The following is a 15587-nucleotide window of genomic DNA, read 5'->3' on the forward strand; positions in this document are numbered from 1 at the left end:
GCAATAACTATGCATGGTTTTCAACTGTTCTTCAGTTACGTAGAGCTTCCATCAGTATGTGTAATACATTGAGATTAACACTATGTTACTGAGTTACGATACAAGCTTCTGTGGAATACATTAGGACAGAGCTTTGACTGTGATTTTGTGTGGTTTAATTTTTATTTTTTCTTACTATATATAATACTCTTTAGTTATGCTATCGCATACTGCTTCAGTTGTTTTCCACTGATTTCCTGACAATGCAATGTTGGTAACACAAATGTACAGGACAGCATGGACAAGTTAAGTCTATTTTTTTTCTTTCAACTTTTGAGTATTTGCCTCTAACTCTAGCAATACTAATTTAATGTACTTTAATTTGCTGTTTAATGTACTGTAATTACTAAACTTTTTTCTGAAAACTCATCAATAAAAGCTCTCCAATTTGAAAAAAATACCCTAATCCCTACTACTCTCAGATCTCATGTTCTTCTGGGGTCTGAAGCTCATTCTTTGCCATCTTCAGTCCTGAATGTCTGTCTTTAGGCATTGGTCCCTGAAGAACAGACCTGAAGGAAATGTGTTTTCCCTATTGCTTGTAGTGTGAATTAGTCCAATTTTTACTATGATTTGAAGTTGGGAAAGAAGAGAAGATTTGGGCGTCTAAGAATACAGTAAAACCAATCCTTTACTGAGTGAGGAATCAGACAGAAATATGAGCCATCTGATCTCCAAGAAGAGGTACCCACCTGGGCAATGTGGTACCAGCAATAGTACCCACAACCAGCAATGTTGCCAAGAAAGAGAGTCAAGAACCAGCCTCATACACAGATGTTATAGTGCATTTCTCATAGAAATATCCTTTCTAGATATTGACATTTGGCTGTTACATGTTGCCAAACATGCCCTATATGGCAACAGCTGCTGAGCTTACTCTTCTATTGAACAAGGAAGATGAGCAATAAATAAATTAGAGATATTAACAAAACCAGAAAGCATTACACAAGCTCATATCTTACCTAATTTGAAATGATTTATTAAGAGGATATGTATATTGAGAGTTTATTCACTTAAATAGCTTCACTGGATTTAGAGATGCTGCTACCACAGCTGAGAGCTGAATATAGATATTCTTTAGAATGGATCTTATTTTAAAATGCCAGAGATTATTTAAAATTAATTATTCTGAGTATTAAATACATTTTCTGTAACAGACTAGTGTTTAAGAATTCATTTCTTGTGAAATCTCTTGATATATTTTCATTAGCAGAAGAGAAGAATAAATATCTCCTTTTTCAGTATGCATCAGAATATGGTATCCTAATAGCATGTGCAGACAAAAGTGTAGGAAGAACAAATCAATAATTCCAACCCCAGTATTTCACTTCCATAGTTTCCATTAATTAAAATATATCTGTTTTATATTCTTTTTCAAAATGTTGGTTCGTGTATCATCTTAAGCACTTTCCAAAATTGAGGGCTAGAAATGTAATACCAAATGTAATATAATCTCTAACATAAATAGTTGGCTTAGGTTTTTTTGACTTTATGGATAAACAGTAGCTACCATTGGCTGATGTAAAATACATTGCTATTAAGAGAATTTAGCTAAACAAACTGAAGGTAATTCAATAATGCCAAGGAAGCTAGTATACCTTTACATTGTTTAACTAGACTTTTCTTGCATTGCACCACTAAAGTGTTGATGGGAATAGTTGTTAGCAATATTCATCTCTAAACTGATACTTTTCACAGTTTAAATGGAAGGATAAATGTTCATGTTCACCATCTTTTCTGCTCACAATTGATATGTCTCAGGTGTTTTAATGAAATTTCTCTCAGTGCACTCCTGAAGCCAAGCAGGAGGACAGTTGGGCTGACAGGGACCTCTTTTAGGTGGTTTGGAATTGCAGCAATAGTCCTACACTACCATCTCCAGCAGTCTGGAGTCTGCTACGCCTTGCAGCTTGGGAAACTGATCTACTCCAAAAACAGAAGGAGAACGAAACATGCTCGATTTTCTAGTCAGCTGCAGTTTGGTCCATGCAAAGAATGATGCTTAGCTTCAGTTTCTAAGAAGTTTTATCAGTTCTCCCTATAGTGAGTTTTTACTTCAGCTTCAGAAAAGCAAGTTCATACTGTCATAAGAGAGCAGAGAAAACAAGATTCTCTTTATATGTGTAATATTGTAATTAAGTCCATACTCTTTGTTCTGCATCTCAATTCATATATGTCTTTTAAGAATCAGTTTTCTTGTGATATATTTAATATAGTAAAGGCTGTTGCATCTGTAGATTCTTAGCTGTCCAGATTTTCAGAGGTGTCAATAGTTGTGATGTCCTTCTGAAAGCACAACTTGTTTAAAAAAAGATGCAAGTCTTGCATATGTAGGTGACTTTTGTCATCTGAGTGAAGATCAGTATTTAAAAAAACATGCAAAGAACTCAGCATGTATTTTCTCAAATGTGTAATGTATGCAGAAATGAAAGCTATTTTTCATAAACATGGTCCTTTCTGTCTCTTGATCTACAACACCACCTTCCTCTTCTCCAATTTCCTAGTTAGTTTGTGCATTATAACAAGACCTATGATGGCCTTCAAATAGGTGGATATTTTTAAAAGAAATGAATAAGTACATAAAGATATTTTCATATAACATATTAGTATGAAAATTATAGTTCTGTGTTACGATTATTGCTCTTTTTGGATGAGGCATCTTGGTAAGAATGCCTTTTGTGATTAATTTGAAGGATCTTTTATAATAGATAAGTGTAAAGGAGCCAATATTGGTTTGGAAGTCAAAAAGTATTATAAGTATAATAAAAAGTTGGTTAGAAAGTTTCTTTTCAGAAGTCTGTGATGATAATTAGGCATTCATTTTATTGGTACCAAACTTTAAGCTAGACATGGACATGTATCCTTATCTTAATGCCTCAAGACCAAAATTTTAAGAAATGTTATGTATTTTGCAGCTGGAGCAAGAATCCAAGTGTTAATATGCTTTGGCTAGAAGTCTGTCTAACAAGAGAAACTCTTCATGGTAGCTTCCTAGATGGATCGGATTTTTCATCAGTATTTGAAAGATGCAGAAAAATATTTTCTGCTTTGGTTTTCCTGCTACAGAAGTAAACATATAGCAGTTTGCTTGTTTAGATTCTAGTGGGAAAAAAACCCACATTTAAAACTAATGTAAGGGATGTGGTACTTTTTGCAGCAAAAATAATAGCATTGTAATCTTCTATAACAGAATAAAATGCAAATATAATACTTTTGCCGTTTCAGTTCTTGTATAGTGACACTCCTAATGTTAAACTTCTTTAAAGATCCAGTCACTAAATTATGTCAAAATTTTTTTGTAAAATAGATAATATCTATTGGAGTTGATGCTGCTTTATACAATTTAAGTTGCATAGTTTAGGTATATCAATAGTAGGAGCTTTATTGTTGAGTCCACAAGTGCCCTTTTACCTTGTGGGTACTTGGTGAATACATCCCATACTGTTGTACCTGCGTGCTTGTTAGTGCTCAGGCTCACTTGCATACTTCAGTGCAAAGTACTGTTTTCAGGACATTCTGTAGATGTCCTTCATATTTTGAATCTTTTAAAATTACCAGTATTTTGATTACATTTGCATGCTGCCTATATGCCATACTATAAAGTTACTGATTATAAAAAAAATTGCAAGTATATCTCAGCTAAAAATTAAAGTCTTGTTCTACAGGCTTACCAACTGAAACTGGAATAATAAGCAGTGACAGTATTTTTAAAGCTAGTAAAGTCCCCAGAAAATGCAGAAATATTCTTAAATATATTTCAGAAAGTGACTAACCACCTAAAAGGCAACAGTACACTATTATCCTACTAAAAAAAACTACCAAAAAAAATAGTTTTTAAGACTTTGACCTAAAGTATTTGTCCTAAGTAACTTTTCAGAGGCTATTGAGATTTGAGTCTTACAGTGAAACCTTCTTAATTTGATAAAGTAGATGTCCTGAATTGAATACTGAAACAAGTCTCACTGTTTGTCTGTTATCACATGTTCAGTTTTTCCACAAGGTATTGCTGAAATTGCTCTCTTCCACCAGTTGAACTACATTTCCCGCTAAAATTAGTATTTTATGAATTCACATACATGATTATTTTATTAATAGTGGATATTTCATAATATCTTGAAAAAAAATTAGTAGTTCAAGATGCATTCCATTAGGGTAATCATATAATTTGCATTGATACTGGAAAGTCAAAAATACAGTATGCTGCAGTTCAAAACTTGTTCATCCAAATATGTTTTGATCTAAGTCCAATATATTGCTGTTTTACACAAGCTTTTGTAGTTGTACGAGTGATGTATTAGGTTGTAGCTTATTCTCTTTTTAAATTATTCTTGTTTTCCAACTTTTTGAAGCACTTTCCAAATGTAACGCTTTAGATTTTTTTAAAAGGCTACCAATTTGAAGTCATTTCCTCTAGAAAAAATGAGTTCTTTGTACATTTTCATCTTTTAACATTAGTTTAAATGTTACAGTAAGCAAACAGGCACATAAACAGGGTTTAACACTAAAAATGTCACACAATAGCTATTGAATTCATTTTGCACATGATTATTATTTAAGGGTATAATTGAATATGCCACTGAATGATGGTAGAGCAGAAAAACCTAAACTTAAATTCCTTATAGCTTTTTCTGTATGTCCTTATATTATTTTTATAGGTACAGTTACTGATGTATAAAAAAGGTTCTTTGCTTTGCTTTCCCTTTTGTAGTTGTTTGAGATCACAGTGCCTCTTTCTCAAGGCCCCAAACCTGTAACCGTCAGTTTTGCCAATCACACGTCCTGCCGATGCATGTCAAAGTTGGATGTTTACAGACAAGTTCATTCTATCATAAGACGTTCCTTGCCAGCAACACAAACTCAGTAAGTATGAGACTTGTCTTCCTTTTCACATTGAGCAAGCCTCCTTTTCACATTGAGCAAGCTTCTATAATTAGATTTAAAATATTGCTGGAAGCTTTCACAATTAAGATAAACTTACTAGGTGAATTACACATTAGTAGTAGCAGAATGCATGTTACAAAGGAGCTAATATTGTTTTACATGAAGGGAATGTTACTGAAGTAACATCACCTTTTTACCCAGTGAATAAACTGGGGCTAGATGATTTAAAAATTAAGAATAATTTTTTGTGGGGCTTGTTTCATGCAAAGAGCTATAATGCAACTGAGGCTTAAAAGGAAACATCAATAAAATCAACTTCTTTAAAAAAAAGTGATCAAGAAAAGCTAAAATACTTACTTTTGCAAATAAGGAGTAGACAACATTTCTCTCTCAAACTGTATTTTCTTATTTAAAATGCTGTTAGAAAAAAGACCTGGTTTTAAGGAATCTTTAACTACAAGTCTTTTTGTACATCTTCATATGCCAGAGTTGAAAATAAAACAGAATGGGAAGGGAAAATAAAGGGTTCATTGGCAGTCCACACAATTAGCATATTGATTTGTTTGGTGATTTTGAATGAAAAGAGTCACAGAAGAAATCTGGCATTGAAGTAGGTGTTACTGAAACACTTGAAGAAATCCTTCCCTTCATTTTAGAGGACTGAGTGATGATTTAATGATGTATAAATATTTGGGAGGCCAAAAATATGTAACAGACTAACAGTTGCTTTATGGAAGAACCAATGACTAGAAGCTGAACTGGAATTAGTTGTAGACATTTTTAATAAGGCGAGTGAATAGTGCAAAATGCCTAGAGATGTAAACTAGGTTTTTTTCTCTGTGTTTTCATTCAGTTCAAGTCTGGATGTTTTGTGACATGTTCCAGCTAAACATGGACTATATTCTATTTGAATTAAAATTAATGAATTTGTTCATCAAAACACAGATCATAAAGAGTAGATTTGAAAGAAATTAAGAAATAAATGTATTAATAATTTAATTAATTGTATAATTAACAGATTATAAAAAATCAACCCAAGAGTCAATAATAAAGTCAAATTATGCTGACTGTTGGCAGCTTCTCAGTGCTTCCAGATTAAGAGCAGTTGTAATTACCATTGCAAAAGTTTATTCTAGCCAGGAAACAGCTACCTGTAGCTGTAAGTAAGGGAAGTAAGCATACAGATACAAGACTTTGACCAGCACTCACAGGTAGCTGGCTGTCTTGTGAGTAAGGAATCGTGCTTCAACAAAGGTAAGACAGAGTGATACTAGACCAGAATATATACAGGCCTTCTCTACTGTTAAGTACTGTCTTAGTTTAAAATCTCTGTTTAAAAGTTTAAAATCTATGGCTTTTTACAATAAAATAGAAAAAAACAAACAAACAAAACCAAGCTGAGTGTTCCTAGATTCTAGAAGGAAAAGTAAAGATATCTGCATATTCCTGGTGGGTGCCTGGATGCTTTTCAGAACCCCACGGGGGTTTTTTAATTCATATTAAATTTCTTGATTTCAACTTCTTATTTTACCTTAACATTTTTATTTATAGGTTTGAATGCTAATGAAAATATTGTAAAGCCAAAACTTGGAAATGTATTTTCTTGAGGCAGATCTGCATGTGTGCATGTGTTTATTTACAAGCTCCTTTTAACAGAAATATAGTAACGGCTTTCTTATTTATTACTGAAAAGAAAAGTCAAAGAGTATAATTTCTGGTTTTAGGGTAATAACCTTGGGATCTAATAAGAATTCAAGGCTGGATTATGCCACAATGCACAGGCACATGTTAGAAGAGAGAAATGACATGTAAGATAGAATACAAATAGTCAATCTTTTTTTATATTAAATATATTTTCTGCACAACTTTATCCTGAGAATTAAGGTCTAGGTCTTTGCCTGTTATCTAACTTTTTCCCTTATAAAAACTAGTAGCTACCTCTGTATACTTGTGGACTTGGGACGTGTCAGTTCATGTTAACCAGTGTTTCAGAATACCTCTTGGATTAATGGTATCTTAAATTGTACTCTTCTCTGTTTATATAGAATGCTATCAAGACATGCAACTGAGTTACAAAATTGCCACTCTGTTTTAGAAGTTTAGCAATTTGCGGGAGCGGGGAGCTGAGGGGCCTTAATATCCACCATTCAGATCAGGTCTCTATGATGACCTTTTTTTCCCATGGTTTGTAGGTAGTCACAGAGCTCATAAGCATATCTTAGACATGGTTTGGATGTATGTTGTACACATTAAAAGTTTCCCCCTTTTATGAATTATCTGTCCTGACACTGACAGGTAACAAGTTAGCATGGTGCTTTTTTTTTTTCAGTTGACAATGATTTGGAAAGAGGTAGTGAAATTTTCTGAAAAGTGGTTTTGCCTCTGATTTTTTTTTTCTAGCCTTCCCAAACTTTGCTAAAATGTTACAAAAAGTCATTTTAAAGTTTAAGCCATATCCCCCAGTAATTTTCTGTACTAACAATGAGAGTACGATTTGTAAACGAGCGGTTCCAGTTCCTTTTTCTGGGTGTCTCCAACCCTGATGCTGAAATACATATGATTCTCTTCAAGTTCTGGTAACCTGGGTTTTGTATCAACACTGTCTTCTTATGGGTCCGAGTGCACTTGGTGTTTTCTTCATACTGTCATCCTGGCTTCCTTCTGTAGTTAGTGTTAAACGCTCCTGGCTAGAGCCAGGCTGTTCCAGGTGTGAGGGTTTTTTTAAAAAAAACAATACAGTATGTCTGTAAATTATCTGTACTATTTCTCAAGCAGAAATCAGGAGGCAGGCAAAAGGGCATATGTGCCAAGTGAGGGAGCAAGAGTGAGATCATTAGCAGTATGAAATCAGGAAACACCAACTTGATAAAACATGAGGTGATGCAGGGTGATGTTAAACTACAGCAGTCTTTACAAGCAAAAGAGTCGTTTAATGTGGTGAAGGGGAGTGGTATACTTGAACGAGATCACGGAAGAATGTCCCAGCACCTGCATTTTTGAATGCATGAGTAATGGTGCTCAGGGGAAGGAAAACTGCTTAAAATTTGTAATATATGTGCTGCCTTAACAGATGAGGATTTTAGAAATACTAAAGAAACAATGAATAAATGACACATCCTGCATGCATGAAGTTAGGCATGACTTGTTGAAAGTTGTAATGTCACCTGTGGTGATAAAGAAATTGCAAGCAAGGAAGATGAGATAATACATATAAATGTTCTATCTGTAGTGCACCTACTAGCTAAGTTCAGTCATTCTTCAAAAAGGCACCAGCTGCTCTTAGGATTTTTTGCTTTCTTTCGTACCGCTACCCTGGCTGCAAAACTCTACCAGGAACTAAACTGTTAAATTGTTTATTGTCTTTCATTTCTAAAGTGAAGAGGCATCACTGCTGAAGTCCAAATCTTTAGATTCAAGAAAGCTGTCCAGGATTTGAGTGGCTGATGGGGAGTTAGTTAGTGGCACGTAACTTTCACATAAAGGGGAAAAGAATGTGATAAGCTGATTTTATTTTAGAAATTAGAGTTTTGTCTACAGCATTTATTCAGAAACTATTATCAGCTGTCCTTTGACATCTATATGTGTGAAAACATTTTTGTACTTCAAAAAATAACGTGGAAAATTATGCCTGCTACCACCTATGTGGTATTTGGCGGGTAAGTACTTTTTATACTAGTCTATTTTCTATATAAGACTTACATTCAAGCGTTTAGATCTGTTTCCAAACTACGCTGGGAAAGTACAAATATCAGCTTCTAAAAGTTAGAGCTAAAACTTTTAACTAAAACTAAGGAGAACCTTAATTAGTAACAGAGTTGACAGGAGTTAAAAATAATACTATGAATGAAGCTCTTTAAAAGGTTTTTGTAATGGAGGGAAACAAAAGTAATCAGCACCTACAATCAATTTTTTTTTTTCCTTGAGTTCTTATGGTAGTAAATCAACAGTATATTTCATTCTACAGGTGTCATGTGGCAAACAAAACCTGTCCAAAGAATCATATTTGGAATAATCAAGTTTGCAGATGCTTGGCACAGCATGATTTGGGTTTCTCTTCTCACCTTGAAGATTCTGGTAAGCAGTTTTGCTTAAAGGATTAAATGTAGTTCCATGTTTTGATTTACCTAAAGGAGAAATTAAAACATGAAAAGTAAATAGCTGAATCTTCTTCTTTATCAAAACTATTACTGGTTGTTGCCTGTCTTTTGACGTATGTTTTTTCTTAAAACACCTTAAAAGGTGTGAGTTTGCTATCATTTCTTCATTTAAAAATAGGTGAATGGGTAGACACAAAATTCTAGTAACTGTGCAACTTCTCTGCTGTATTCCTAGACACATCTGAAGGATTCCATATTTGTGGACCAAACAGAGAGCTGGATGAAGAAACCTGTCAATGTGTCTGCAAAGGAGGCGTGCGGCCCTCAAGCTGTGGACCTCACAAAGAATTAGACAGATCATCATGTCAGTGCATGTGCAAAAACAAACTTCTCCCCACTTCCTGTGGGCCCAACAAGGAATTTGATGAAGATAAGTGCCAGTGTGTGTGTAAAAAGACCTGTCCTAAACATCAGCCACTAAATCCTGCAAAATGCATCTGTGAATGTATAGAATCTCCTAATAAATGTTTCTTAAAAGGAAAAAGGTTCCATCACCAGACGTGCAGGTAAAAACTCAGTCTTTAGCCCTTTCATTATGTTTAAGGTATAAAATTTTGGGCTGTGTTGTTAGCTGTCTTGTTGGTTTGCTTTGTAGTCTTAAGTAAACAGTAAGCCTCTTTTCAATTCAGTTTTATCTTCTATGACTTTTATCATCTCTGAGGAACATACTAGGCAGAGTAAGTATTTTAAAGCCTGTTTAGTTTCTTGTACTCTTACTACTACTTCATGCGATTTTTTTTTTCTTTTTATGAAAATGAGCTATAAATTCAAGTTCCCTGTTTTTTTATGCTACTTAAAATCCCACTCTATTTTTCCCAAGAACTGAATATTGCAATTCAAATAGCTCAAGTATTCCTAATTAGATTTCAGGGGTTAGTTCTGAAGATACCATCATTCACTTTCACTTCCTGAATTTCTGTATATTCTTCATTTCACTTAACTGATACTAAAGATTTATGAGTGCACAAAAAGTCTTTTATAGCTCTGGGTGACTTCTGTGAAAAGTAGACATATATAACTATAAAACAGACTGCCCACATTCATCATTTAAAATGGGATTTGGTCAGGAAGAAAACTGCAATTTCTTTATATATCACAGGAGCTTTTCCTTCCACAACTGCTACACCCATAGCGGTAGCAGTCTATATATAAAAATGTAAGTGACTTTAGGTTCTGAGAAACAAAAAATATTATTTCTGCTGTGTGTATTTTGTGAGGAAAGCTTTCCTGTAAAGTGAATTTGTTAAAACAGAAACAGTGCCATCTGGAGCAGAAAGATCGCTTATTAATATATGGGAATTATTTCTATTATATTAATGGCAAATAACAATTCTAGAAAAGTTCAGGCACTGGAAATGGAAAATAACAAATTGGGACATTTAAATATCTGTGGTAATTTGTTGCTTTTCAAAAGTAAACCTTATGTATTTTTTTAATGTAATATGTAATTATTTGGGATAAATATATTGCCAGATATATGTACATTAGTTCATCTTGAATAAAGAAAAAATGTCTAATATTAGGAATGACACCTGTGCTGAAGTCTGTAAAATAGGGGAAAAGATTAATAATAACTGGCATTACCTGTTTTCCTATGTTTGGCCTTTTGAGTGGAATAGCAGAGTTGTTAGAAACATAAGAAGTAATTTCTTCTCTATCATTCAGTTTTCATTTCAATTTATGTTTGCAGAGGAAAAGAAACCAGCCTGATTACATGAGCTTTAGCATATTCCAACGCCTTAGCACTGCTCTTCCAGCAGTGCTACACATATAAACTATGTGTATTTTAAAAGAACATTCACAACTGGAAAAGTCAGGCATTAAAAAAGCTAAAAAAATGCCATAATAAATATCTGATGCCACCTCTATTGATTTAAAGACTTAGTATTTGAAGTGAGTTGAGCCCAGTTTTTCTCTGTGGTGTTGTGGTTGAATACCATAAAGAATTTGAATCGCTTTCTTATTTCCAAGGACAGTGTGATATAGGATGTTTTTAGCTGTTTATCTTTTCAAAGCAGTTCATCTTTTGTGTGGAGAAAGAAAGATTTGTCTGCATATGGTGTTACTCTATAGCTCTACAACTGATAGCCCTGTCAGTTAGCACTGTCAACAAAAATAGAGGATGCAATCTCTCCTCCTCCTTAAGGAAGGACTTAGCATAGGCTTCTCACATTTTGGCTCTGTCCCCCACAAGCTTTCTCTAAAAGGAATAAGAACCCTGCAACATCCTTGTGTCTTTGAAAAAAAGATCCTTTGGTGTTATGAGACCACAGAAATGGAGGTACCACTCTAACTTTGTGCAAGATGCCTGAGACCCAGACATGAGCAGAATACTGTAGCCATGTCCTAGGGAGCTCCCCGTGCAGAGAAGTACTCCTTGTAGCTTCTGGTTCTGAAGCAGCAACGTTTTTATGCACTGGACCTAAAATGACTCTGACTCTAATGTTATACCCTGCTCCAGAGGGAAGGAATACAAAGTCATTTACAAAGCACAGGATAGGAAGAAAAAGAAAAAAAAAAAAGCAAAATACCCACCATCAAGCATACGGGCTTTTAAAGTGATCATGCTGTTACCACCACTAAAAGTAGCATTTCTATTTTGATTTCATCTATGGAGTTGTTAGACTGCCCAAAATGACAAACTGGAGCATTCAGTAGCAAAAAATCATCATTACTGACCATAGAAAGAAAGTTGCCACTGACTCACCCAGAACTATACATATTGATTGAACATCTATCTTAGTTCCAGCATGCTCAGGTTGTCCTCATCGAAACAGACATCTGTCACATGAAAGCTCTCCGTAAACAACATTCGGCCCAAATCTTTTGACCTGGTCTATTGTTCAGCAGAGTTTCCTAAGTAAATCACATGTATGTAGTTACAATGACTCTGCTGCTATGCACCCCGTGCTATCACCTCAAAAATTTATTTTGTCAGTTTCGGCAGGACCATATAACTAGACACCTCAGCTGCAAAGCATTTTAGAGGAGGAGAGGGACTTTCTTGCTCTGTCAAAATGTCCTAAATAAGGGTAAGACTGCAGTAACCTGACCTTGATTGCTGCTAGATGCAAACTCACATGTGAGAGATGCTTTATAGCACTCAGCTGTAAGTTAAGATGAAGTTCACAGTTCAGTAGGAGGCATGAATCCTAAACAAAGTGAACTGCTCAAATTTAATGATTACATGATTGCTTTTCATTTTGTACACCATGTCAGAGGTGGGTGAAAGAGTTTGGCTTTCTCTTTTTTTTTCTTTATCTTTCTCATTTCATTTTACGGTCATTCATGACATGAAATAGTCTAACTTTCACGGCAGAAACAGGCAAAAAGGCAAGTGAGTTCAGTGTTTCATCCATTGCATCTCTATGGAGTACCTTTTTCACAGAACAGAACTACTACTGGTGGCCTGTTTGAGCAGAGTATTAGATCCTTTGGCATACGTGTTTGTTACCTTTTACCACTGTTTCCAAACTTTGTTGCACAAAAGATCAGTAGGGCTTTGAGAGATTCTCATGAGCTGTTACACTGATCTCAAGTATCTATATTAAGTGGCACAAAATAATGTTACTCCCTTAATTACAGAGACCACACTGGTGAACTAATCTATGAATAATGACATTGAAAACACTGAACAAGAAATGTCATGTTTGCAGTTTTCCTCATTCCTTATTGTTTTCCTCATAGCCAGGTTCATTGGTTGAAGTAACTGGCATGAATTAATGTAACTTTAATCCAGACCTCATATCATAAACAGATTATTGCAAAGTAGTAATATGGTCTCCAAAACAAGCACACAACATATTAACTTATCTGCAACAATAATAAGAGTAGACACAAGCCTGAAACAAGAATTATCTAGGGAAGAGGATAGTGACATTGCCTTAATATAGTGTACTGTAGTGACTTTGAACTGAAGTAAGTATGAATTATAGTAATAGATCATAATATCAGTGTTTCACAAACAGGCACACATTATTTAAACACAAGTTTTAAGTATAACTGTGTTGAAATTCAAAACATATACTTTTGTCTTTTGACTCATTGCCAGCGTCTGAAAAAAAACCCAGACTTGTACTTTGTCTCCCATTATACACCAGAAAGTATTTAGCATTGTTATTGTAAGGTTATTTTAGGTCAAGCTCTTGTTTTAATAGAAAAATAAAATAGGAAAAGGAAGAGTTCAGGGACAACCACAGATACTATCTTTGTATAAATTCTATTTTTCAGTCAAGGAATCTGTGAAGAAAAATTTTGCTGCTTCTTAGGTAGATGTGACTTGTGGTTTAATTTGCTATTTCTATTAAACTTATTTTAATCAAATAGGGACTATTTCTGTTCTTTTTCCTTTAAGATGTATCATAAACATGCAGGCTCTGATCTTACTTCAGAATGCACGTGGATGTGATATGAAGTGTAGATATATTCCCACTGGCCTCAGAGAGTGGCTATAGGAGTTTGCAACTTGAAAGGAAGTATATTCCGAGTTTCAAGATCAGAGTCACAGCATAACATATGTAGACAGATCTCTCTCGGGCTTATTGCATTAGTGAATAAGGTGAGAAACAGTCCTGGGTAAGAAGACAGTAGGTTTGATTATCTCCCGATTCTGAATTGCCACCTCAAACTGCCAGCATGCAGTAGGTCATAACAAGCTCATCTGAGTAAAAAAAAATATTACTGTATTTTCAAAATTAAATTTAAAAAAATACTACTTAAGATTAGAATGTGAATATACCAGGCAATATGTTAAAAATATTCATGAGTATCTGTTGCAAATAGAATAATTTCTTTTCAACAGCATTCATTATTTTTTCATTATCTTTTGTGAAGAATAGTCCGATTAAAAGTAGTTGCAAGAACATAAACAGAAGTTAAAAGATAAGTATTTGTAGAAATTAAATATCCCATTGAGAAATGGCAACCTAAATGCACACAGTTTTCTACTCCAGGTTAATATAAATGATCATGTTATATTAATGCCCACTTTTTTTTTATTTCTTTAGTTGTTACAGACCACCATGTACAGTCCGAACGAAACGCTGTGATGCTGGATTTTATTTTAGTGAAGAAGTGTGCCGCTGTGTACCCACATATTGGAAAAGACCACTTATGAATTAGTGAAGAGAGCACTACTTGCTATTTTGGTGTACATTTTTCCATTAGAACAAAAGAGCAACAGAAACTTTGCTAATATTTGGAATTAAATGTTCACCAGAGACCATGTGGGGCTTTCAGAGACAAACTCATTGTGCTTTTCTCAAGATGTGGAAAGCAAATGTAGAAAATAACTGGGGTTCATGTTTTGTAAAGAACTCAATAAGGACTTATTTTCTGCCAATGACCAAACAGCCTAGGTTCTCCTTCTTGTGATTTTTTTTTTTTTAAAGAGATAATGACTATATAATTTATTTCCACTAAAACCATTGTGCAGCATTTCTGTTTATAGCAGTAACAATTGTTAAAGCTCACTGTGATCAATATTTTTATATCATGCAAAGTATGTTTAAAATAAAATGGAAATTGTATTATATAATGGTGAGAATGTTTAATCACCTGCCTAAAGAAAGGAACTGCAATTCAGCTTTATTATCAGGGTTCTTAAAAGGGGGAAAGGCGATTAAGAGAAAGCACTTTTATGAAAGGAAGAAGACTACAGCCATTTTCTTATACCTGTTGTATATGTCATTTGAAGTAGAAAGAGTGATAGTTCTGTCTCTAGAATGAAACTAGCAAAGCAAGTACAATTAATAACTAATGAAAATATTGGAGATCCTGTACATTGTCCAAGGATAAGGACTATGTCTAAAGGACAGCAGCAACTACTCACATTCCAATATATTTACCTTCTATTTTGTTTGTTGTAAGCATTTCTAAAGAATAATATAAAATAATGTCTATTGAAGGTTATTAGTATGAAAGTGGAAATGTCAGCTATGCTTTTTATTTAGTATTACAGGCTATATTGTAAAATCTACAAGTAAATAATTCAGAATGCTTTGATGCACTTTACTCTTTCATATAGTCAATCCAATATCTTGATCAACAATATATGTGTGTGAAAAAATACATTGAAGGAAAAAAATACAATTTATATTCCAATGGGGGCATGAAAGGACTTCTACAAGCCCGGTATGGATTGACATAATCTACAGAAAAAATTGTCAGGACTTCTCTTTATTAAAGAGAATGCAAAATCAAATATCTACAGTTCTAAAAAGAGGTAAGATTTTCAACTTGCATGGGAAGAACAGTGTGCAAAGAACAATCTATTCAAAACTAAAATAGTTCAGAAGTTGGAAGAAAGTCGTTAAATTATGGAAACTTTATTGGGTGAAGAAGTGAAACAAGAAAAGCTGCAAAGCAAGATTTTTGTGACAGAAGTGAGTGTGCAGAACTCTGAAAATAGTTTTAGGTGTCAGTGCTGGTTCTAAGCAGCTGTTCTTAAAAGTTATTAATGAAATAGTATTATTTCTGATTATTTCCTAGGCAGCTGGGGGGGTGCTTTTC

At 34.2% G+C, this 15587-nt stretch overlaps 1 protein-coding gene across 3 annotated transcripts in view; it reads left to right on the forward strand.

The window, feature by feature from the left end:
• The window catches only part of VEGFC (vascular endothelial growth factor C), an 88781-nt gene extending 73701 nt beyond the window's left edge, over nt 1-15080 (forward strand). For all 3 annotated transcript variants that reach the window (XM_074866421.1, XM_074866423.1, XM_074866422.1), the window contains exons 4-7: nt 4748-4899; nt 8885-8994; nt 9253-9583; nt 14084-15080. In XM_074866421.1, coding sequence (XP_074722522.1) covers nt 4748-4899; nt 8885-8994; nt 9253-9583; nt 14084-14198 — 708 coding nt within the window. In that variant the 3' untranslated portion in view covers nt 14199-15080. The remainder of the gene's footprint in view (nt 1-4747; nt 4900-8884; nt 8995-9252; nt 9584-14083) is intronic.
• The last annotated feature ends 507 nt before the right edge of the window (nt 15081-15587 follow it).

This window comes from Strix uralensis, chromosome 4 (assembly GCF_047716275.1).
Source record: "Strix uralensis isolate ZFMK-TIS-50842 chromosome 4, bStrUra1, whole genome shotgun sequence".
NCBI lineage: Eukaryota > Metazoa > Chordata > Aves > Strigiformes > Strigidae > Strix > Strix uralensis.